At 32.9% G+C, this 25,358-nt stretch overlaps 2 protein-coding genes across 4 annotated transcripts; one reads left to right on the forward strand and one right to left on the reverse strand.

Moving 5' to 3' along the window:
* Positions 1 to 13,378: 13,378 nt before the first annotated feature.
* LOC112715120 (uncharacterized) lies at positions 13,379 to 17,633 on the reverse strand. 3 transcript variants are annotated; one of them, XR_003159472.3, is made up of 4 exons: positions 16,538 to 17,632; positions 15,537 to 15,701; positions 13,913 to 13,971; positions 13,379 to 13,720 (listed from the first exon to the last, which is right to left on the reverse strand). XR_003159472.3 is itself a non-coding variant. In XM_025766876.3 (4 exons), the coding sequence occupies exons 1-2, from the start codon at positions 17,310 to 17,312 to the stop codon at positions 15,538 to 15,540; spliced, it is 939 nt and encodes a 312-aa protein (XP_025622661.1). In that variant the 5' UTR covers positions 17,313 to 17,632; the 3' UTR covers positions 13,608 to 13,720; positions 13,946 to 13,971; position 15,537. The 3 variants fall into 3 exon arrangements, 2 of the variants coding, with proteins under 2 accessions (XP_025622659.1, XP_025622661.1); XM_025766876.3 differs by having other exon boundaries at positions 13,608 to 13,720; positions 13,946 to 13,971; XM_025766874.3 differs by lacking the exon at positions 13,913 to 13,971 and having other exon boundaries at positions 16,538 to 17,633.
* A 2,161-nt stretch (positions 17,634 to 19,794) lies between these two features.
* On the forward strand, positions 19,795 to 22,494 carry LOC140175573 (uncharacterized). Its single transcript, XM_072204087.1, has 5 exons — positions 19,795 to 19,893; positions 20,388 to 20,902; positions 21,036 to 21,438; positions 21,691 to 22,278; positions 22,375 to 22,494. Exons 1-5 carry the CDS (start codon positions 19,795 to 19,797, stop codon positions 22,492 to 22,494), a joined length of 1,725 nt encoding a protein of 574 aa, XP_072060188.1.
* Positions 22,495 to 25,358: the final 2,864 nt, after the last annotated feature.

A 25,358-nucleotide genomic window follows, 5' to 3' on the forward strand; every position in this document is an offset into this window, starting at 1 on the left:
TGATTCAGATACACCTATATATATCAGTCAGATACACCCATAGATATGATTCAGATACACCCATATATATCAGTCAGGTATCACTCAAACATGCATCAATATCAAGCAACAATACAAGGTCAAGCAATATACACCCATGGACAAGCAAATATAAGCAAGTGCTGACTATTACAGTATATCAGTTCAGAAATATACACTCAACATTTTATGCCATATACACCCAACAAATTACTCCATATACACCCACCAAACTACGAAATATACCCCCAAAAATCAGTTACCAGAAGAATTAGAACAACAAGAACAGTAACACCTACAAGAACGAAAAAGAACAGTGTAACATAGAAGCAAGAATAACAGTAAAATCTAGAACATTATAAACTGTAAAATGAGACATAGAGCAAGAAGAACAGTAAAACGTACAACAACGTAGAAGAACAGTAAAATCTAGTTCGAAATCTGGAAAATATACAGGAATGGTAATGTAACGTACCTTGAGATTCTTGATCGAGAGTTTTATGATGTGTTGATGGAGTTTTCGAATGTTAGCGACGAGTTGTATATCTTTAGTTTCGAATGTTGCTCGAAAATGGAAGGATTGCGTTTTCTCTAAATGGCTTTGAGAAGTGGAAGAAGTGGAAGAGTCTGCCATTAATGGGCGGTTTACGCGAATAGAAGCGTAACCGTTTGAGTAGGAGCGCGTGAATGTTACGCTCCATTCAATATAATTAGTGAGCGTGTGGAATGTTTGTGGGCTGGGGGCTTGTAACACTTGTAAGGCCTTATTGCTTGTATGACAGTAAATGACATAAATGGGCAGCTATAAATGGTCCGCTACACTAGGGTTGTTGGCTTTCAATGTGAACTGACTTAGTTGTTTACCCTCTAAAATGTACTTTGTGTGCTTCCATTTTAACGTTGGAGCTTTCCTCGGTGGGGAAAGATTATCTGGACTTTGAAAGGACCAGGTTATAAACTCAAATAATAAAAAATACATAGGTTGGTTCACAAATAAAACAAAGTAATGGTTGGGAAGAATTTGAAAACGGTTTAGAATTTCTTATTACAAAAAAGCACCAAAATCCATTATTAAGTACTAGGTAGGCTTAAGTTGGATTGGAGTCACTGGCAAGCTTCGTTTGGAACCCATAGAAGGAGACGACGCACCATGATGGAGGAGATCGAGTGATTGAACTCCAAAACCCTAATCAGAATTTTCGATTCCAATGGAGGAGAAACACCGCGATGCCGCATCTCCAACTCCTTCCACCACCACTGACTCACCCGCATCTAAGCCTACCTCAACGTGCCACCGTGCCGAAGCTCTGAAGAGCAAGGCCAGCTCCCTCTCACTATAGCACGTCAAATCCACGCGGTGGCATTGCTGCGTCGTCTTCCCCAGCAAGTTCTGCTTTTGCTCCGGCGGATGTGAAGCACTCAGAGCACAGTTTGGGCGTGGACTCAGTGCCGCTGGCTGAGGAGATCTGAGAGAAGAGCAAAACAGAGAGATTCAGAAAGGAGAGAGAGCTCGCCTTGCCGTCGTCGTTGCTGTCGCCACCACAGTTCATCGCCTCTCCAGATCTGGTCACAACACCCAAGCCTCTGAGGATGTTCCATTACGATCTCCTCAACGAGACACAGAACAAGCTCGATTACATTCTCTCTCTCTCACTGTCGAGAACTTCCTCGGGCGCCGCCTCCATATTCTTGTCTTCAAGTCCGTCATGGCCAAGTCCATCCATCAGTGCATATTAGGTCTTTTTACATCTTTTCACATTTTTTTCTCAATTTAGGGTTTTAAATTCCAAAATTTCTATCACTCATGTTTCTCTGTTTTTTTGTGCTTATTTTAAAGTTTAGAATCTAATTTCTTAAACATTCAAGTAGCTCAAAATTATAGTCTGATCTCTTCGTTGGTTTAAAATTATTTGGTTCCATTGGTAATTGCACTGTCTTTAATTTTGCGATCAAGAATGGCTTTAAAAACTTGATATCCTCATACGCATTTTGGAAGAAAGCAATGAGATTCTCTGTTGAAGTTTTACTACCTTGAAAGCTTTTTTATTGTTATTTGCATCACTTTGAAGTGTTGAAATGGACCCTTTGTTGAAGGTACTATATATATATACTTCACTTGCAAACCTACCCATGTAAATTTGATTGAGACAAATTTCCAACTCCATTATCTATTTCCAAATTTGATTGAGACAAATTTTGCAAACAGGGCATAGAAGAAGCTCTCAACTGTTGGATTGTGGGAGAGTAAAAAGAAAGCCTCAGTGGAGGCACAACTCAAGATAATTGAGGTCATCAACGTTTCTAACTATACATAGATTATTATTTGCAAAGAGAATGTTTTTTAAATTTCACTAAGGATTTGTATGTGTTCAACTAACACATGACCTTACCAAAAAAATTGTTTTAACAGGAAAACTTGAAAAGAAAGAAAGCAGAATATGCAGAAAATATGAAGAATAAGATAGCTGATATTCATAGGTCAGCAGAAGAGAAAAAGGCAATGATTGAAGCTCAAAAGAAGGAAGAGTTTATCGAGTTAGAGAAAACAGCTGCAAAATTTTGTAGTAGTGGTCCTACACCAGCCAAATTCTTTGCATGTTTTGAAGCATAAGTTTTTTTATTTGAAAAAACTACTAAAAGTACCCATGAAGTTTACGAACGCTGACAAAAGTACCCATAAACTAAGGAAATTAACGCTGTACCATGAAAGATGAATTCTGTATGACAAAGGTATCCAAATCCTAAATTTTTGTTGATTTTTTAATAAAATTCCTAAACTACCCTACACTCAACCTCAACTCACTTTTTCAACCTTTCATAATCCAATCTGCACCAACCCTTGCCATGGAGTCCGAAACTACTCCTATAACAAACCAGACCGAAATCAATGGTGGTGGTGGTGGTGGTGGTGGAGGATCGGACCTCAACCGATTCACTCATAAGTTTACAATCCATACCCAAACCAAATCAATCAAACACCAAAAAATACTCAACATATAAAAATTTTCAAATTCATTCATCCAATTTCAATTCACTTTAGCAAAACTAGAAGTAGAAACAGCCATCAACCATAAAAAACCAACAAATCCATTCATCAAATTTGAAATTTATTTCAGCAAAAATCAGAAGTAGAAGTAGCCATAAACTTGATCTTCTGTAAATCAATCTCAGCCTTCATAAAAAATAGAAGCAGATTTAAAAAAAATAGAAAAATATCATTTTAGTAGTAACCAAATCAATTTCTGAAAAGAAGAAAAATGAAATAAAAAAATGTTTGAAAAAAAAGAAATACCTTTTCTTTGCCGGTTGTAACATCGTCAATGGCAGAACCTCCATCCACAGCACCACCTCCCTTTTTTTATTTCTCTTTACCGAACCCTCTTCCTGCATGCAAGAGCACCACGACCCCTCTCTCTTCTCAGGCGTGCAACGATGGTATTCTCCTCTGCTGCGTCAGGCGCGCCACGATGACGTTCTCCTCGGCTGCAACAGGTGCGCCACGGCGATATTCTCCTCAGGTTGGATCACATGCGCGCGATGAAGGTGTTGTAGTCACCTTAAGATTGAAAGGGAAAAGACTCTGCGAGGGTTTTTGAGAGAGGGATAAGTGAGGAAAGAGGAAGAAGTGAGAAGAGATGGAGTGACGGTAGAATTAGGGGTGTTTGCGGTGCGGTTTGGATCGGTTTTAAGTAAAAAACTCATCCGATCCGAACACTAATTTTACTTGCGGTGCGGTTTGGATTTGATGCTTTTTTTAAAAAAATCTGATCCGATCCGATCCAATTTCAAGCGGTTTGGATTGGATTGGATTTGCGGTTTTATAAATTAAAAAAATTAAATACATATAACAAGTTTCAACATCAAATTTTAAATAATCAACAATGACATAATAAGTCTCAACAATATCTTAAAAAGTCAACAATAACATAACAATAGAAATAAATTTATAGGTTAGTTAAAATAAACAAATAACTAACATTTTGAACATAAAATATTTATTAAATAATAATAATATATGAATAATATAAAAATATATAAAAAAAATTAAACATGTTATAAGTATAATTGTAAATATAATAATAAAATAATAATATTATAGTTCATTGTGCGGTTTGGATTAGATTGGATCGGTTATGAAAATTAGATCTAAAATCCGATCCGATCCAGCGGTTTGCAAAAAATATAATCCAATCAAATCCGAATTAGTGCGGTTTTAATCGGTTTTCGATTTGGATTGGATTAGATGAGCGGTTTAATTTGGATTGGTTTGGATTTGAACATCCCTAGGTAGAATGGGGTAAGAGTTGGGTAATTTGGAAATTTTATTAAAAAATCAACAAAAATTTAGGATTTTGATACTTTTGTCATACGGAATCCATCTTTCATGGATACAGCTTTAGTTTATGGATACTTTTGTCAACGTTCGTAAACTTCATAGATACTTTTGGTAGTTTTTCCTTTCTATTTAGCTAACTACAAAAAGATCAGAATATGATTGGTGTAGTTATTACTTGTTAATATTTATTTAAAAATTTGCTTTGGAGTGTTGTATTTTTCTCTTGGTGTATATACTATATCATTGATATGAACAAGGAGATAAGTGAAGCAATTGTCTTCACTATGTATGCTTTGTTTTATATATATATATAAATAAGTGAAGCAATTGGCTTCATCATGGTCGGAAGATAAAAGTAATTTTAACAATTAGATATGAGATAACTCCTAACCAAAAATTTAATCTTGATTTAAATTGCATCAATTTGAGTATCATGATAAATTCATAAGCTATTGTCTATCTCTGCATTAGTTTATTTTAATTGTGCAACTAGATGATTTCCATTAAAATAGTATTTGTTAATTAATGTTAATGTGATTATTGTCTTATATAATAATTGCTTCATAAGATACTGATGTTTGTGTAATTCTAATGAGTGGTCAATGGGTTGATAATGAGATACATCCCCTGTATTATGATTGAGGGGTGATGTAATGAGATACATTTCCTGTGTTATGATTGAGGGGTTATGATTCAGTTCTAATTTGTTATTTAATTTGTAACTTTACTAGTTAGTATAGTCACTAACTGTTATTCAATCTGTAATTTTATTAGTGAGAGGTACACACTTATTTTGTAGATATAATTTTGTATCCTAAAAGTGTAATGCGTTTATTGAAAGTAAAAAATTGTAACTTTTATGTTCACTTACCTGTATTTAGGTTTGTTGTTGGTTATTATTAGTTTTAATAATTTTTTCTAAATTTTTTTTATTATTTTAATACTTTTTTTATATTTTGATTTTCTATTTTTTTAATTAAAATTTTTATTGTAATTTTATTATAATATAAATTATTAATTTTATTAAAAATGACAAAATAAATAAAAAACTCATTATACATAATAATAGAGTCATAAGTAATAAAATTTTATCGTCCAAAATAATACTAAATAAAAAATACTTAAAGTACTAAAAAAAATTATAGAATATTTTTTTATTTGATATTGTAAAATTTATTATTATAATTATTGTTCACTCTTTATTATTCTAATTTTTTATAATATGTATTATTGTTCCTATTAGAAATGATAAATTAAATAAAAAATTAATCATAAATAATAATAAAAATATAATTAGTAAAAAATTAAAATTCAAAACAGTAAACAAAATAAGATTATTAAAAATACTTATAAAGAATACTAAAATATGTTATTTTATATGTTATCTTTATTTTAATAAATAAATATTAATTTTTATTATAAAAAATACTTAAAAAATTGTCTATTTTTATATGTTATTTTTAATTTAATAAATAAATATAATTTTATTATAATAGTAAAAAATTATAACATACTAAAATAGAATATTATAAAAAATATTATATAAAAAATATATTAAAAGAAGTATAAAAAGATTAAATATATTAAAAAAATAACATTATAATTTAATATTATGTTTTTTTAGTAATTAACTAATTATCTATCTAGAAGTGATTTTAATTTATATTATCTAAATAATATTTATTTTATAAAAATCAATTTTAGTATAGAATTGCCAAATCTAAATCATGTTGTCACCGACTCACTTCTATCCAAAATTAATTCTACAAAATCACCTTCGTTCAAACTCCATTTTAAGAAACGCTAATTCAAATACACACTAAATTATCATCTAACGGCTTTCAATTATTAATTTTTTTCTAAAATTAAGTGTACATAAATTTCTACTATATATAATTATTTAAATATAAAAACATAATTTTAAATCATGGATATATTTTAATCATATGCCAAAAAAAATTGATTAATTAATCCGTTATTAATTTATCTTTCAGTTATATACCGTGACTAATAAAAAATCAGTCAACATCAATTAATAATAAAAATTTAATACCCATTTATATTTTTTTTAATTCCTTTTTACCATTTTTTTTCTTTCTTTCAAAATTTCAATTTTAACTACTATTATAAGTCATAATCTACAATCACCACCATCAAACACTGTCGTCGGTATTAACTATCGCCTCAGGCAATTACCATTGTCGCTGATTACCGATCACTGATCATCTTAAATTTTAAATTCCAAATTCTAAATCTTAAATTCTAAATCCTGAATTCTAAATCATAAATAGTAAATTCTAAATCCTAAATCCTAAAATACTAAATTCTAAACTCTCAATTCTAAATCATAAATTCTAAATTTTAAAAACTAATCCTATTTTTTATTTGAATTTTAGATTTTTTATTATTTCTAATTTTAGACATTTTTTATCTTGAATCGTTTGCTATTTTGTTGGCTAAAAATCATTGGTTACTAATATTTTTCCTTTATCTTCAGTTAAAATACATTAATTAATAATTTGACTTCACTTAGCTTGAGCGAAGATAATATAAAATTTTAAAAGTTAAATAAAATATAGAAAGGTAAAATATATTTTTTATTTTTGAAATTTGACAAAAATTTTAAAAATATCTCTAAATTTTATTTTGTTTTGATTTTGTCCTAAAAATTTTTTATTTGCAACAACTATATCCCAAGCCGCTAATTTTCCAAACAATTTAAGACCAATTGAACAACAATTTCATAAGAACAACTTTTAACACAAATAAATAAAATATATTTTTTATGCATTTTTGTTGGATTGATCTTAAATTTTTTTAAAAATTTAGCTACCGAAAAAATAAATAAGACAATAATAAACACTCAAAACGTAGACCATGTTGATTTTAAAATTCAAATATTAGATAAGACATAATTGTATTGAGTTAGAAAAGAATTATTACCACAGGTTAACACAAGCTAATTTAGAGTAATATTTTTAATTGGTTCTCAAAAAAATTTTAGTTGGATAATTTAATTTTTAATAAATTTTAATTATTAAATTAGTTTCTAACTTTAATTTTGTTAGATATATTAATCCTCACGTTAAATTTTGTTAAAAAATTAGACAAATCAACTGATGTCGTTATTTAATAAAAAATATATTAAAATTCTAATATCAATTCTTTTGTATAGACAAAATTTGATGTAAGGACTAATTTGTCTAATATAAGAAAATAAAAATTTAAAAACTGATTTGATAATTAAAATTTGTTAAAGACTAAAATGTTAGACTAAAAATTTCTTAAAAATTGATTTGAGATATTACTTGTTAGTTTAACTATAGTAAAATTGTACGATTCACTAGAAGTTAAATTAACTATACTATATAGTATAAATTTAAAAATATTATAATTTTTAAAAATCGATTAGATAATATATAAATTAATGTAAAAATTATAAAGTTTATTTGTAAAAAAATATTATACAAAACATTCATTTGACGATTTATATATAATTTAATATAATTATTTCACAGAAAAAACACATGAAAAATTATACAACAATAACAACAACAAAGTTTTATGAAGTTGACATTTTTTTTAAATATTAACTTTTGTGTGTTTTCTAGTGTTTTTATGTAATAAAAAATATTATCATCTAATATACTCAATTCTAATAAGTAAATAGATTTATTTTTTGTTTATTGACGTAAATATATTTTTAAGATGATGCTCAATAGTGTAATTTGAGATTTAGTTATAGCTTTCTTTAGTTTATATTTAGAGATAATTAAAGAAAAAAGAGTTAAAAAAATGATTGGGAATAAAAATACAAAATAAAATATAGTATAATGTTATAAATAATGAATTTTTTTAATCATCATATATTAGAATATATATCAAATAAGTATTTATTATTATTATGACAAAGTTAAATGTGTTTAGAAATATTTCAAAAAAATTCGTTTGATTGGAAGAATATGAGATGGAATAATAGTGGTAACATCATATATTCTAAATATTTATAACTAAAAATTTGTATTATAGCAGTTTAATATGTAGATGTTAATTATATTTAATCATTATTTTAATTCAATTGAATAATGATAAGTATAAAATTTAATTAGTTAGTGGCATATCAAAATTAATTTAAATTTTGAAACTATTGATGAGTAATGATACCCATAAATAGAGACAAATGTTTTTAAATATTACAATTTATATTCTTTGAATCATTACTATGTAGAAATTCATTTATTTATTATATTGAGAAATTGTAGAATTATTATTTGTGGGAAATTGTTGATATAATGATATGATACAATTAAAAAAAACAATGACATAAATTATCTTATAATAAATTAGTATTAAATTATATATGATGAAAATAGATTTTAATTACAAACAAAATAGAATACTTGCATGTGATTATATGCCCAGCTGTTATGATCATATAAGATATAACCTGAAAAGGAATACATGTATGTCATTACTAATACTTGTGAAAAAAATTCGAAGACCCATTTAAGTTTTGGCGCAAGCTTTAGAAAGCCTTTCCACAAGTGTCAATTTTACTAGAGACAAATTGGATAAGGGAAATAGCAGTTAAAGACCATCTATAAATCATCTAAATTGCATACTCACAATATATTTTCTATCTCAATCTTAACCGTTAACATTTTTTATTTAAATCTGAATGATTAAATACATTAGAACAAAAAAATTCCAAAATCATACGATGGAACAGGTGATAAGCTTTCTATAGTATACGTGAGGAAAAACTTTTAAAGTGTACTATTGTATCTATCTTTTAACAAATTTTAATGGTTAATTTTAATTATAAAAAATATATATATAATTAAAATCAACTATTTAAAGTTATTAAAATATCAATGTATTGGTATGTTTTAAAAAATTTTCTTATAATGATCATGTCACAAATTATCCTAATTTCCAATATAAGAATAAAAAATATGAAAATATCACGAACAAAATATGAAAAACAAAATATACACTTACAAAAATAATAGCTTTGACATTGTATAGCCACAAGGGCAGAGCTTAGTTCAGATAAAGGGTCTATGACCTCTCCAAATTTTTTATAAAAAATTAGTAGTATTTTTTCAAAAGATAAAAAATAGTTCAATTGGTTTAAATACTTTACTTTGACTTAAAGTACTCAATAAATTCAATAAACAATACTCTCTTTATCTTTAAATTCAAATATAAAAAATTAGATATTTTTATTTATTTATTTAATATTATTTTATATTTTACTGTTTATTTAATTTAATTTTTTATATGATAAGTATTAATATTATTGTATTTATATAAATTGATAAAAAAATTCAATAAATATTATAAATTTTAATATTTGTCCTTCTAACTTCTTCTTTATATATTTTACAGGATATATATTCAAATTTTTATATAAAATAATAATAAAAAATAAAAAATTGATATATTTTTTAAGAGAAATGCTAATATTTAAAAAGGAAAACATATAACTTTTAGTCTTTTACAATATCAACACCTGTAGATAGTTCTTCTACTTTAATGAATCACGAAAAAAATAAGATACAACCTTCAAAAGTTCAAAAAGTTACGTCTGATGAGTTTGACCTTAATTTTTTAGAATGAGATTCTGAAAAACGACTTTAAATTTGACAATATTACCCAAATCAGAGAGATGATGTTAGACGAACTTATGTTAAATAAAATTTATATAAAAAATATCTTGACAATTATTCTCTGTCTCCCCAAATTTTGTTTCAAGTTTTTCGTAGACTCCATGATCTTCAACAATATTTAGGAGAATAGAAAGAAGATCTTATGTTTCAGATCCATCATCACTATTTTTCATCCTTTTTATTTTATTTCTTATAATACTTTCAATAATCACATCAAATTCTTTAGGCACTTTCTCTGCCTCACGTTTGGCTCCATTTATAAAATGAAGCCACGTATAAAATAGAAAAAGACCAAATATAACGAATACACGTTTTACCATCTTTCTAAGATTTTCAACAATGAAATGAATTGTTCTTGGTCCTTACACTTTTTTCCGAAAATTGCCCTAGCAGTGATGGCACTTGTCAAAGAAGCAAACTTTCTTACTAAGATTAACACAAGATCCAATATTATCAGAAATCCATGTTATCAAATTCATTACCTCTTCTTCCCTTGTTGATTTGAATAAACTCACACGCTTAGGGCTAAGAAGTTCCATTGAGCATATTCTTCTTAATTAGTTGCTTCCAAGTTTCAATAGCCACCATAACGCGCGGTGGCTATGTTGGTGGAACCATAAGTCAAGATATCTGCACCTAAATGTCTAAGTCTTTTGACAAAGTTGATGTCATGAATTTTAAACACTTCTTTGGCATTATTTTTTTTTTATTGAATTATAACCTCGATCTAAAAAAGGGAAAAACGTACAAAGACTGATCTTTAATTAATTAAAATCTCCTTTCACATTGCCATCAAAAATAAATAATTAATCAAAAATTAATCAAGTCAAAGTCAAACATAAAGAACTTTACAGCAACAGAAAATTCAGATCTTAAATATTACAAAAACACACAAAAAATATCAACTAAATATTTTACTCTTGAAATACCAACATAACTAGACTTTTACCTTCCAAAAAGTTCATAGATTTTTAATAATAAGTGCCAAACCAAAAATTCATGCTTCACCTTCCTGCAGAAATTAACACTCATAATAATTGAGACTATTCACATCAAATGTATTATCTCCTCTTAATACCTTCTTTGCGGAGAAGAAACCACCATGATTGAGGCTTCACCGAGCTTAAGGTGCATGAGAGGACCATATTTTTTAGCTAACAATTTGAGAAGTTGTGATATGAAAAGGATGAAGATTATTAACGAAAATAGAAAGAAGGGTAAGGATGATGAGGAGTAGTGATGATTCTCCATGAGGAAATCAAATGTGTAGAGAAAGAGAGAGGTAAGTGATTATAAAGTTAAGCTAGTGCTTTTATATATATTTGAAAAATGCTATTTGTATACTAAAATTAGTTATCAATGTATTTATGTATAAATATATGTGTATAATTTAATTTATTTTTAATGTGTATTTATATTACAATGTGTATTTTATATTAGTGGCTGACTTTGGTAATTGATTTTGATATACACGTAGCATAACCCTATATATTTATAGAATATGAAACGCATGCATGTATATATAAATATATGATTTGTAAAAGGAATTATTATTTTTTTATTAAATAAAAAATATTTTGTGTATTTAATTTTTTTTCATACATAATGTAACATGTATTTTTATACTACATGTTGTGCACTTTATTCAGTTTATTGTATAGAATAGAATGAATTAAAGGTTAATTTATAGGAAAATTTTACACGTGTTAGTTTTTGGCAAAATTTATTTATTTAAATTAAATATTTTCAATTGAAGAAATAGACCCACAATAACATCTTTAAAACTTGGAAGTTAACTACTAACTAATAATAATGATTAAAAAAAAAAGCTGTATACAACAACAATAATAATAAACCACATGGCTGCGTAGGTGTTATAACTTATATTAAAATTACTATTCGTACACTAAAATTAGTTATTAAAATCAGTTACTAATATATTTATATATAAATATATATGTAATTTAATTTATTTTTATTGTATATTCATATTCTAATATATATTTTATATTAATGATTAATTTTAATAACTGAACCTAGTATAATCCAACTTATATATTGCTTATATAGATGCAGGATTCTTTGATTGACTTAGAACCTTTGTCATACCATATTTTTCATGTTTCTTCAATATAAAATATTTATACTATGCGTGTGTATATATGATATAGATAGGTGCCTTCTGATGTGCTCCCAAATCAAGGGACAGGATCCCATAATAACGAGTGAAATAGGTAAATATTATTAGGTATCCTAAATGCACCTGTTAACTTCGGTGACAATTGTTAATTGATCAACAACAACTTACTTGAATTTTGTTTTAAGTGTTAAAAACCCGTCCTCAATTCAGATTGTAGGTTGTAATTCGTCTGCATGAAGTCGGAATCGCTAGTAATCGCCGGTCAACCATATGGCAGTGAATTTGTTTCCGGGCTTTGTACACACTGCCCGTCACACTATGGGAGTTGGCCATGTTCAAAGTCGTTACCTTAATCGTAAGGAGGGGGATGTCGAAGGCAGGGCTAGTGACTGGAGTGAAGTCGTTACAAGGTAACTGTACTGGAAAGTGCGGCTGGATCACCTCTTTTTTAGAAAGAGCTAATGCTTGGTGGGTAGTTTGGTTTGATACGACTTCACACCCCAAAAGAAGCGAACTACGTCTGAATTAAATTTAGAGATAAAAATTTTCTTCCGTTGGATATTTGAATTTTATTCGTAAATTTTTCAATGAAATTTTAATTTGTAAAAAATTAGTTATTAACTTATCAAATTGAAAATTAAATGTGGACCAAAATTTATCTGTTACTAGCACTAAATTCCAATAAATTCACTTCCGTTTTTCTTTTTATTTTTTTGTTTTTGTTTTTGGACTTACACTCTCTCACACATTCATTAGTCATTACTATGGGTTCTTATATTTTACTGCCATTGTTACGCCCATGTTCCAAACCCAGTTAATTAGTTGAATGGATTTTCCTTAAGAAGTTGGGCTTCTAAATAAATTTCAGCCCAAATCATTCAACCTAACAAAATTAAGCACAAATTTGTATGCAAATCAGGCTCAATTGAAATGACACATTAGCATGCTTTTTAATATCCTGCACCTGAATTTAAATCTTGGTAATGTCAAATGGTGGATACAAACTCTTTAAAATGTTGGATGTGTGAGTGGATAGTTTGTCTGTGTAACACTCTAAAACAGAATTTTACGTTTAAGCCATAAAATAGAGGTGTAATATTACGACATCTAAAATAAAAATTTATATAAATAGTAATTAAAAGGATATAATATATAAAGGACCCTTAAAAAATAGGTAAAACAAAATCGCGAAATTAAAAAACACAACACTCAAAAAATAACGTAACTTGCGTATTAAGAAAGCTATGATTCACTAACATATATACACAGAAAACAAGAGTAGAGGGACAAGAATACAAAATAACAAGCTCCTAACTTAGCCTGCAGAACTAAGGCTGACTGGAGGATATTTACATACATATATACATAACCTAAAGTCCAAAATACATATATAAAACCCTAGTTCTCCTTAAACTTCTAAGAGGTACAAAATAAAACAAGTTATTTGGAGAGTTATACATATGAACATATATATGATATATATCAAAATAAAATCCCAAAATACACTTCGCTGCAGAACTCCAAACGCCTAGCGAGGTGCCTCTCTACCTGCATCTGAAAAACAACAATATTGTATAGAATGAGAATCGAGAGTTCTCAGCATGGTAATGTGTCACGTAGATAAGATATAAGGTCCTGAGAATGCCAGAGGCAATCCTAGAATGCTGACATTCAAATTATAAAACTTAAAAGACTAAAACAAAAACCATAAACGGGTGGTCTTCTAAAATTCTAACTTAACCAAACCTTAAATTTGACTAAACTCCCTAACTTCCCCACCTTCCTTTTCTCCGATCCTCCAACACCTGTGATACCGCAAAAACAAATAAGCAAGCAAAGGCAAACACAACTAGTATACAAGTACTGCAATTAGCGAATATAACAACTAACATAGTAAATTCACTTAGGCATTCCCAATCAATGCACAAACAAGCCAAGCAAACAATATGCACATGATGTATGTCTGTCCTATGGCTAATGAGTTTCATCTATCGGTTATCAAGCCAACCCGACAAGTCCGGCTGCTAAATCATGGACTGTCCCCCGCCGCGCATCCCCATGAGTTCATGCATAACTTTTTCTCTTCTCATATATATATATATATATATATATATATATATATATATATATATATATATAAAACTTTACTCAATAGGAGTTAACCTTCCTGGAAATTAATAAGTGTCTAGTCACCCTTACGACGTAGGGTCAATAGAGTATCGAGTCTCAACTTAGAACACGTGGTGACAAGCCACTGTACTTTACCCAGGAAAACTCATATCTCAGATAATTGAGTGCATAAGCCAAAAAACATTCATAGTCATTTGTAATCATTGCATAATCATATCATTAAAGTCATAGCACCATATGCACTCCAAGTATTCATATTTCCATATATAATTCATCAATTTTCTAACTTTGCTTCACCCCCAAGTTACATCTATTTCCTAACTCCATCTTATTTCTAGACTTACTAATAAGATCTAAGGTTAAAAGAATGAAAATACAGGTTTAGAAGTTCGAAATTTAGCTTTAAAACACAAAACTTAGGTTTGTAACATACCAACACAGCACTAAAATCCCCACATCACACCACATTCAATCAAGGCCTAGGGTTGGAACCCTTTTCTTTTCTCCCCTTAGCTTGTTTTAGTGTTTCTTTGCTTAATGGGGAAGAAGAGGACTCTCTTTATTAAGTTATTAAGCCAATGGGTTGGGCTTTGGGCCTATTTTGGGCCCAGCTTTATCCGTTCGACCGAATCTTAGGCCAAATCCTTTGAAATTAGTGTCAAAATTTTTGTTTTAATTAGCTCTATCTTATTTTATTATAAAATTTACATTTCTAATTTTTTTATTAAAATTTAATTTATTGGTTAATTATTCGCTAATTTTACGGGGTTTACAATGTGAGTTTGTGATATAAGTTTCAATCCATCTCAACAAACAAACAAAAAATCACAAATTTGTATATATATCACTGTCTAAAATTCAGAAAATGAAAGAGAAATAACATACAAAACATTACATATCAACCAACACTATATACATACGGAAACATTTCAAGTGCACCGGGAGTACCGGTACTCCAGTTGTTTTAACCGTTGATCTGAATTATAAAAAATATATATAATATATATTAATTAAAATCAATGGTTAAAACAACTAGTGCACCGATACTCCCCGATGCACTTGAAATGTTTCCTATACATTATATAATGAGTGCTAATGTTTTCAAGACTAAGAACTAACAGAAACTTCCATGTATTAGACTAAAGAGAGCAATCTGCACATCATTGTTTTCAATCCATGAAAGGATAAGTTAGAAGTTTAGAACCATATTTGACTTGAATGTGTATAGGAACAATTATACCTTAAAAGGGACCACTCCTATTGCAAGAACAAGATTGTGAGAATGGGAGCTTTCTTTTGCGTGATTCGGTAGCTTTTGCTAGCATTACTCGTGAAATAGGGATATCATCATCGTCATGGTCACCACTGATCTCAATAATATTTTGAAATTTGGATCCTCCCTCAGCTGCATCAAAGGCATGGAAATTGAAGAATGCTAGATTGGATAACTCGAATGAAATATATATCCATAATTATTGCAACATTTTTTTAGGTAAAGTCAATCTCAAGCATTTCATGTAATTGAAAGTCTATTGCATAAGAATAATGCATTCATCAAGTTTGAATAACATAAAAATAGGAAACTCAGTGATCTTACTTGTATAAATTGATCAATTTACTTATCTACTCAACAATGGTAAAGAAAATTTCAACAATGATATTTTAGAATTTTCTGATACCCACAAATCTCATGTAACTAAGATTTTCCCAGTCAAGCCAAGAAGTGAACATCAAGGAGAGTAAATAGGAACAATATTCTATTTCCATAGCACAAATAATCACATAATTTTATTTGGTAAACTTGGCAGTTGTGAACTTAATACTTGTAGAAGCACCAACCTGATGAACTTCACTAAGCACTATGACATTTTGATTTCAAAGTAAATTGAATTCTGTATAGAATTTATGTTGTCAATTTGTGTCATATAGTAAAATCACTAGAAGAAATTTCCCCTCACATTCTTCTAAAGTTATTTAAAATATATATAAAAGGGAACATTTTCTGTTAATGCAGGCATGCAGCTTCCAAAATCCTAGTTCAATGTGTTAATGACACTAATATATTGCTCTTAGACTCAATCAAACATAATCATGACCCACACACCTAAAAACCTGACAAAATTATATAATAAATCCAAAGATCACTACAAAGTTTAATATTTTCAAAGAGTACTACCAATAAAAAAAAAGACATTACTAATTGATTTAGTAATAAGAGAATTTGAAGTAGAATTTCAATACCAGCTGCAGCACCATGAGATTGATGAAAATCTTTGTTTCTTTGCAAAGGTAGAGAACCATCATTGATTTCATCATTGAACTCCTTCACTTCTCCTTTGACTTTAGAAGGAAAACCAGGATCATCAGCTTTATTAATATCATGCTCTCCATCAAAAGAAGCATCACTCATCCAACCCTTTATCCAACATCTCGAAACACGGTCAAGAATTTCCAGAAACGGAAACTCAGCCTTCAATTTCACATCCACCAACTTCCCATTCTTATCATTCAACTCAGTAGTGGTATCCAAATTATTCTTCTTTTCAGCCTCTAACTCAGCCACTTTCTTCCTTAATTCATCAACAGCGTTGCCATCAACCTCATATTTCTTCTTCAACTCCAACAACTTAAGATTCTCGCACTCTAACACTTTGTTCTTCTTCCTCAAATTCTCAATGGTTTCCTTGTCTAACCCACTTTCCTTCACTCCCTTAAACAACGTCTCATAAAGCATCTGTACCTTCTCACACTCTTGCTCTTTCTTCTTCAATTTATCCTCAGCATCAATCCTTGCTAGACTCTGAAGCTGAAACTTCTCTTCAAGTTGACCAGCCTTGGTTTTAAGTTTTTTCTCTCTTTCTACCAAAACCTCTTCAACTCTGTCATAATCCACTTTTTGCCACTTAACTCGAAGAATTTCAATGAGCTCAGGAACGCTCATCGTCTCCAAGCTTTTGTTACTGGTTGATGAGAGAATGGGGGGTGACCCAGGTTCAGTTTTTAGTTGAATTGACATGGAAAGGGCAAAAGATTCGAACTTTGAAGAAAAAGGGAGGCGGGGTTCGAAAAGTTATTGCCTTTTCTTTGTCTGAAGCTGAAAAAATCGGAGCAATGTCACTGCGAACGAGGAGCAGATAGTGAAGTTGTTAGGGTTCTGCACTTCGAAACTTAAAAAAAAAATTGAAAAAATGGGATGGTCAATGATAATACTAAAAAAATTTATACTCTCTATACCGTGTCGTCCCTTTTCTCCTCTAGATATGTTCAATATTTGTAACTAACTACGATTAGATTAAGCTCCTAACTTAATACATAGTTATAGAAATAGGTTATCACTATAATAAAATGAAATGAGATATGAATATATATGCTCTAGTAAAATTTACATTCAAAATTTTGATTCTACTTAATCAATTTTAAATACCGAAAGCGTTTCAAATAATATTATTTTTTTTACTAGTTATCAATATAGTCGGTTACAGACTTACAGCATATCTATCCTTATTCCATTCTAATAATTCGGCAACAGATAACAATTTAGAAGACAACAGGTTAATCTAGAAGACAACAGGTTATTATAATGATGTATTTTCTTTTAACTACTTGAATTTTATCCCATATTAAATTTTACTGGAAGAGATTTTAAATAGACACCTCTGGCACCTTCAATTCTAAAGGTTTTTTATTAAATAATATTTTTTATTTTTTTATATTTTTTTGTTATTGTTATTGATCCGGCCATTACAAATCCAACATCATAAATCGACTTTATCATTCATAACTCGACATTATTCACATTATTACCTAGAAACCTGGCGTTATAATTCGGCATTGCAGTCATTAATCGGCATTCAACGTCATTAATCGGTCACTTACGTTACAACTCAGTCTAACGAACTGATTTATAAAAATGAAACGTCCAACCTAACGTTTCACTTTATTATTGCTCTTTAATACATGCAATAAAGCAGAATCATAACGGACTAATACATCTTCGCCTACAAAAGGTATGATCTCCTATCCTAAAGACACATTGAATTCTCAATACTGACTTAAGCTTCAGAGTGCCTTTGCATGTACACTCCCCCCCCCCCGGTTTCTTGCTCAAAGCTCTACACGATTGGACACCCTCTTGGAGAAAAGCTTGGATTACCACAAAGCGTAAAGGTCGACACCGAAAGTAACAACTCGGCGTCGACTCCCCGAGACGGAGCTCTCCCTCCAGGTATCCATACAAGAACAATTGGCGTCCACCGTGGGGTCGAGAATATAATCCCTTCCATATATCATCGGCCTCAAGGTCTTCATTTGAAGTCATGGTTGAACAACTTCCACCCACATCATCTGAACTACTTCAAATGGTGACCGAGTTGCGGCAAGCCATGGCCGAGGAGAACCAAAGAATGGCAAATCAAATTGCCAACTTGAATAACATCCGAATCGAAAACAACGATGACCGACAAGAAAAAACCGAGCATCAGTCAGGGCCGACACACGTCTCTGACACTGCTCGGCACGAAGAGGAGCAACCCGAGCATAATGAAAAAGCTCGGCCAGAGAATGATGACGACAATCAGGAGAGTTCCCCTGGACATTCACGGCAGAGGTGATGAACTTCGTGCTACCCCGAAGGTTCACCCTGCCGACTACCCTAACTCCCTACGATGGGTTAGGTGATCCGAAGAAATACATCAAGAAATTCACCTCCATAATGATAGTAAACGGTGCATCTGATAAAGTTTTATGTCGTTGCTTTCCATCTTACTTAGACGGTCCTGCACTTGATTGATTTTGTTCTTTGCCTGCAGGTTCTATTTCTCGGTTTCGAGACATATCAAAGCCCTTTGAGGAGCACTTTGCTGGATCGACCATCTACCTGCATGACTCCGATTACCTGAACACAATCAAGCAAGGCCAACACGAAAACCTCAAGGACTACATGACGCACTTCACAAAGATAGCCATAAGTATACCCGACCTCCACCCCGAGGTGGAACTGCATGCCATAAAGAGTGGATTGCGACCAGGAAAATTCCAGGAAACTATTGCTGTGGCCAAACCTAAAACTATGGCCGAATTCCGCGAAAAGGCAAAAGGTCAAATCGACATCGAGGAACTCCGACAAGCTCAAAAAACAGAAAGACCTCATTACAGAGATGACGACAGAACTTGAGACAAAAAGAAGAACTTCAAACCGACTTCGCGGTATGAGTCCTACACTCAGTTCAACACCAAGCGCGACGATATCATCAAGGAAATCTTGAATTCGAAGCTGATCAAACCGCCAAGAAAAGCCGGCAGTTACCCAGATTCAAGAGGCGCGTACAGATCAAAATACTGCTTCTTCCACCAAAAGCACGGACATACTACAAACGAGTGTATCATCGCCAAAGACCTCCTAGAGCGATTAGCTCGGCAAGGCCACCTGGACAAATACATCGTCGGCCACGTGCAGCGACGAACAACCACTCCTGGCGAACAACACCCACCAATACAGCATGGCCGAGATAAAGATCGGCCAGACACCAGCCATCCCAACCAACCAAGGCGTATTATTAACTGTATTTTCGGAGGTTTTTCAGGTGGAGGAACAACAAGTTCGGCAAGAAAGCGATCTTACCGAGCTATGCTCTCCATCAGCGCTGATCAAACTCAACAACAGACAATACCACAATCTCCACAGATAACATTCTAGAAATCTGATTATAACAAAGGTATACCAAACTTAGATGACCCGGTCGTCATCTCCCTACAGCTTGGAGATCTCCTGGTAAAAAAGGTCTTGTTGGATCCTGGGAGCAGTGCCGATGTCCTATTTTTCTCCACATTCCAGAAGATGAAATTGAGCAGCAACATCCTCCAACCTTCTACTGGAGCCTTGGTAGGTTTCTCAGGTGAGAGAGTCCCGGTTATGGGCTCCGTGTGGTTACAAACCACACTTGGTGAGTTTCCCTCGTCAAAAACTTCAGATATTCAATACTTTGTAGTTGACTGTTTTAGTCCCTACAATTTAATACTTGGCCGACCTTTCTTAAATAAGTTTGGCGCTATAGTATCTACAATTCATCTTTGCGTTAAGTTTCCTTTGCAGGATAACACAATTGCAACCATTCATAGTGATGCCCGGGAAGTCAGAGAATGCTACAACAATAGTCTCAAAAGACCTAGCCGAAACGCAAAAGCCCATGTTCACAACATCGGCAACATGAACGACCAACAAATGCTGGCCGACCTTGACCCCAGAGCGGGAACACTGGAAAGGCCAACCCCAACAGAAGACCTGCATAAAATCTATTTCACAGAAAGCACGGACAAATTCACATACGTCGGTTCAACATTATCCTCAGGAGAAAAATTCTCATTCCGAGCATTTTTACAACAAAATGCCGACCTGTTTGCTTGGACCCCAGCTGATATGCCAGGCATTGATCCATCCATCATATCACACAAATTGGCATTAGACCCATCTGCCCGACCAGTAACACAGAAAATGAGAAATCTTGGCCATGACCGAAAACAAGCCTCCCTGGAAGAAATTAAGAAGCTCATCAACGCGGGCTTCACCGAGAAATTAGATTCACAACATGGCTGGCGAATGTCGTCATGGTTAAAAAACATAACGGTAAATGACGCATGTGTGTTGATTTCACTGATCTCAACAAAGCATGCCCCAAAGATTCCTACTCTTTGCCTTCTATTGATTGCTTAGTTGATAATGCATCTGGTTTTAAAAACTCAGCTTTATGGATGCATATTCTGGTTATAACCAAATCCAAATGCATCCATCCGACCAAAATAAGACAGCCTTTATTACTGAATATGAAAACTATTGTTATAAACTCATGCCATTTGGCCTTAAGAATGCAGGTGCGACATATCAACGTCTCATGGACAAAGTCTTCGCCAAACAAATCAGCAGAAACATTGAGGTCTACGTTGACGATATGGTCGCCAAGACAAAGATCGGCAACAATCACCTTCACGACCTCGCGGAAATCTTCGGACAACTAAGAAAATACAACATGCGGCTAAACCCCGAGAAGTGCGCATTTGGGGTCCACAGTGGCAAATTTCTCGGCTTCCTGCTCACTAGCCGAGGCATTGAGGCAAATCCAGAAAAATGCCGAGCTATTCTAGACATGGCAAGTCCACACACCATCAAGGAAGTCCAACGGTTAACAGGGAGACTTGCTGCACTCTCTAGATTCTTACCTTGCTTAGCTTCTAAAACTTTATGTTTTTTCCAAACTTTAAAAAAGAAAAAATCTTTCCAATGGACTGATGACTGTGAACAAGCATTCACAACCATCGAAGAAACTCTTTCAAAACCACCAATTTTACAAACCCCCTTACATGGGGAACCATTATACTTATATCTATCTATCACTAATTAGGCTGTAAGCTCCGCTCTTGTTGCAGAAAGGGAAAAGCAGCAGTTTCCTATCTATTTTACCAGCAAAACATTACAGAATGCCGAGCTTCAATATCCGACCATTGAGAAGCTGGCCCTAGCCATTGTCTTCTCGGCCAGAAGACTCCGACCATATTTTCAGAGCCATGAAATCCATGTTCGAATAGATCATCCTTTACGCCAAGTCCTTCAAAAGCCTGAGTTGGCTGGCCGACTAGTAAAATGGTCGGTAGAGTTATTAGAATTTAATATCAGGTACGAAGGCCGAGCATCCATCAAATCTCAGTTTTTGGCCGACTTTATTGCCAAATTCTCAGTACCGAGTACAACTGAAGACTACATCGAATGGTCTTTATACGTCGATGGGTCCTCCAACCCACAAGGGTGTGGAGTAGGTATCATACTTGACGATAGCCACGGTAACGTCATCGAACATTCTCTCAACTTTTCATTTAAAGCAAGCAACAATCAAAGTGAGTATGAAGCACTAATTGCTGGCCTTAAACTCGCTGCTGACCTAAACATCACCGAACTTAAGGTATATTGCGACTCCTTGCTTATCGTCCAACAGGTAAACAACTTATACCAAGTAAAGGACCCTTTGCTTTCTAAATACCTGGATGTCGTACAAAATTTACTTTCAGAATTTTCTAAATATGAAATACAGCACATACCAAGGGAGAGTAATGACCGAGTTGACATTCTGTCTAAACTCGCCAGCACTCAACCAAATGGGTCATCACTTTATCAGTCAACACTACTCAAGCCAAGCATTGAGCTAACATAAGTCTTAAGTGTAACACAGGTATCAAATTGGAGATCTCCATACATACAGTATCTCTAGACAGAGATCTTGCCAGGCAACGTCGAAAATGCTCGACACTTCCGCCACAAGCCTCCTTTTTTACAATTATAATAATTGCCTATATAGACGGGGATTCTCCCGTCCGTTACTTGAATGTCTTTGCAGAACAGAAGCCGAGCTTGCACTCGCTGAGGCACATAAAGGGATCTATGGTACACACTTCGGAGCCCGAAGTCTGTCTTCAAAAATCCTCAGAGCTGGATTATATTGACAGGATTGTCAAGCAAAAGTTAAAAGCTGTAACAATTGCCAAAAACACAGTCCGATTACACATCTCCCGGCCGAACTCCTACACTGTTCCGATGTTAGTTGGCCGTTCAACCAATGGGGCATAGATATCCTCGGTCCTTTCCCCACAACAGCAGGTCAGGTAAAATTCCTTGTGGTAGCAATTGATTATTTTTCCAAATGGATAGAGGCACAACATCTACCTAAGATTACATAACAACAAATGCTTTCCTTTGTTTGGAAATATATTATTTGTCAATTCGCCATTTCTCGGCACATTATCACAGATAATGGTCACCAGTTTGCCGATCAAAAATTCACATCTTTCTTGCAGAACTTGAAAATCAAACAACACTTCTCATCAGTAGAGCACCCACAAACAAATGTGTTAGCTGAAGCCGTAAATAAAGTAATACTACATGCTCTAAGAAAGAATCTGGATGATGCAAAAGGCCTCTGGGCCGAACTTATTCCAGAGATCATATGGGGATACAATACAATAATTCACTCAACCACAAAGGAGACACCTTTCCGGTTAGCCTACGGTTCAGACGCAATGATACCAGTGGAGATCTCCCAATCCTCACTACGCACTGAATTGGCCGACCAAACTACACAAGACATAGCTCGGCAATCCGAGCTCGATCTCACTGAAGAACTCAGATCGTCCACAACCGTCAAACATTTAGCCATGCAACAGCACATTTCCAGAAGATATAATCAAAGGCTTCATCCAAGATCTTTCCGTGTAAATGACCTTGTGCTTAGAAAAACAGAACAAGCTAGGAAACCATCATCACATGGCAAACTAGCAGCTAATTGGGACGGCCCTTACCGAGTCACCGAAGTAATCGGCAATGGAGCCTACAGACTACAAACCCTAGAGGGTAAAAATCTCCCTAACACTTGGAATGTATCTTCCTTAAAGTTATATTACAGTTAACACCAGGGACAGGCCAGTACTCTTTTTCCTACTACCAAGATTTTTTCCCACGAGGGTTTTGCTTGGAAAGGTTTTAACGAGGCTAGCCTACCTGGGCCTTTAAATTCAAAGGTTTTACATTAATAAAATCCCTTATCCAGTCAATATTATGTGCATTTTATACTCCTCATTTGTCAAAATTTAAACAACCGACCTTAAAACGAAATCCGAACACTCGGATGCAATCAGTCATTCCGACTGCCGACCTTAAAACGGGATCCGATAAATCGAATACAATCAGTCAATCCAACTACCGATCTTAAAACAGAATCTGAGTATTCGGATACAATCACTCATTCAGACTGCCGACCTTTAAACGAGATCCAGTAACTTGGATAATATGATTCAATCCAATAAACGATCTAAGTCGGAAAACCGTTCATCACTCAATACACCAAATAACTGATGTTAATCCGACCACAATCAGTAAATCAAATTACCGATTACAATCTGAATCTGATCATTCGGCACATTTCAAATCTCAAACCACAACATACCACTTGAAATAAATCACTCAGATACCAGAACAATACTCAAAAAACAACTTTTCAAAATTTAACACAAATCACTGCCAACCACTCAACAAAGTCCAGATATTATCAAACAAAACCTAGGCCTATCTCAATATGCTCGGCCTACTCAGCCTTTTTATGCTTCTCCATCAAATAACGGCATCTCACCATTAACACATTTTTACCTAATAAAGATACCTGCCTCAAAACTACATTCAAAAACCAATACCCATTCAAGCAATAATATTATCTCATAAACATAACATGCATAAAAAGCATGTAACCTGAAATACCAAGAGTTTGTTCTCCACGAAAACAGCAGCATACATAATATCACAAAATTAAGATTAACTCAGGAGCAAAACAAGTATACAAACAGCAGCAAAACAACACACAAACTAAACATTTTCATCTCCTTGCTCAGCAGCACCATCATCTTCAACCATAACGCCATCCTGCACTATTTTGCCTGGATCCATTGCCGAGAAATCCATCTCGGGAGCCAAAAATCTCGCCTAAAGAACAGTCCTCTCAAATCCTTCAAGGAAGGAATCAAGAATTTCTCCTTGCTTGTTCTTCTCCACCTCCTTCAACTGGGCAGTAACCTCAATCATACAGGTACTCAAAGCAGATAAGTCAGCTTCTTTCTTCTTTAAATCTTCAACATCTTTGGCATAGCTCTCCTTCACCTCTTTCAAATGCTTCTCAACCTCAACTAACTTGACCTCCAGCTCGAAAACCTTAGCAACCTTTATAGCAAACTCTTCCCTCAAACTCGAATCCTCTTTTTTCTCAACCACCTTTCGATGAATTTTTTCACGGCTCCGTCCTAAACTCGCCAGCCGCAGACCAACCACCTGAGGATCAGACATTAACACATTAATTTTCCACAAAACAAAAACACAAATTCAAAACTTTTTACCTCAAAAACAGAATCACTTGCATATATTGATCAATCGCCACATCCCCCACCTCTTCCGCCAAACTAACATCGAACGGGGTCTGGCATACATCATCAGCAGTGATCATGAATGGATAGTCTTTCCCCCAGAGCGACTACTCCT

Source organism: Arachis hypogaea, chromosome 10 (genome assembly GCF_003086295.3).
Source record: "Arachis hypogaea cultivar Tifrunner chromosome 10, arahy.Tifrunner.gnm2.J5K5, whole genome shotgun sequence".
NCBI lineage: Eukaryota > Viridiplantae > Streptophyta > Magnoliopsida > Fabales > Fabaceae > Arachis > Arachis hypogaea.

What these genes read in the sequence shown, in the direction of transcription:
- LOC140175573 (XM_072204087.1), top strand. Translation starts at nt 19,795, where the DNA reads ATGGCCGAGATAAAGATCGGCCAGACACCAGCCATCCCAACCAACCAA. An exon ending in TTCAGGTGGAGGAACAACAA is followed by an intron (nt 19,894 to 20,387) that starts GTTCGGCAAGAA and finishes TTTCCTTTGCAG; the next exon opens with GATAACACAATTGCAACCAT. An exon ending in CCTTGCTTATCGTCCAACAG is followed by an intron (nt 22,279 to 22,374) that starts GTAAACAACTTA and finishes TATGAAATACAG; the next exon opens with CACATACCAAGGGAGAGTAA.
- LOC112715120 (XM_025766874.3), bottom strand. Translation starts at nt 17,312, where the DNA reads ATGTCAATTCAACTAAAAACTGAACCTGGGTCACCCCCCATTCTCTCA. An exon ending in ATCTCATGGTGCTGCAGCTG is followed by an intron (nt 15,702 to 16,537) that starts GTATTGAAATTC and finishes CCTTTGATGCAG; the next exon opens with CTGAGGGAGGATCCAAATTT.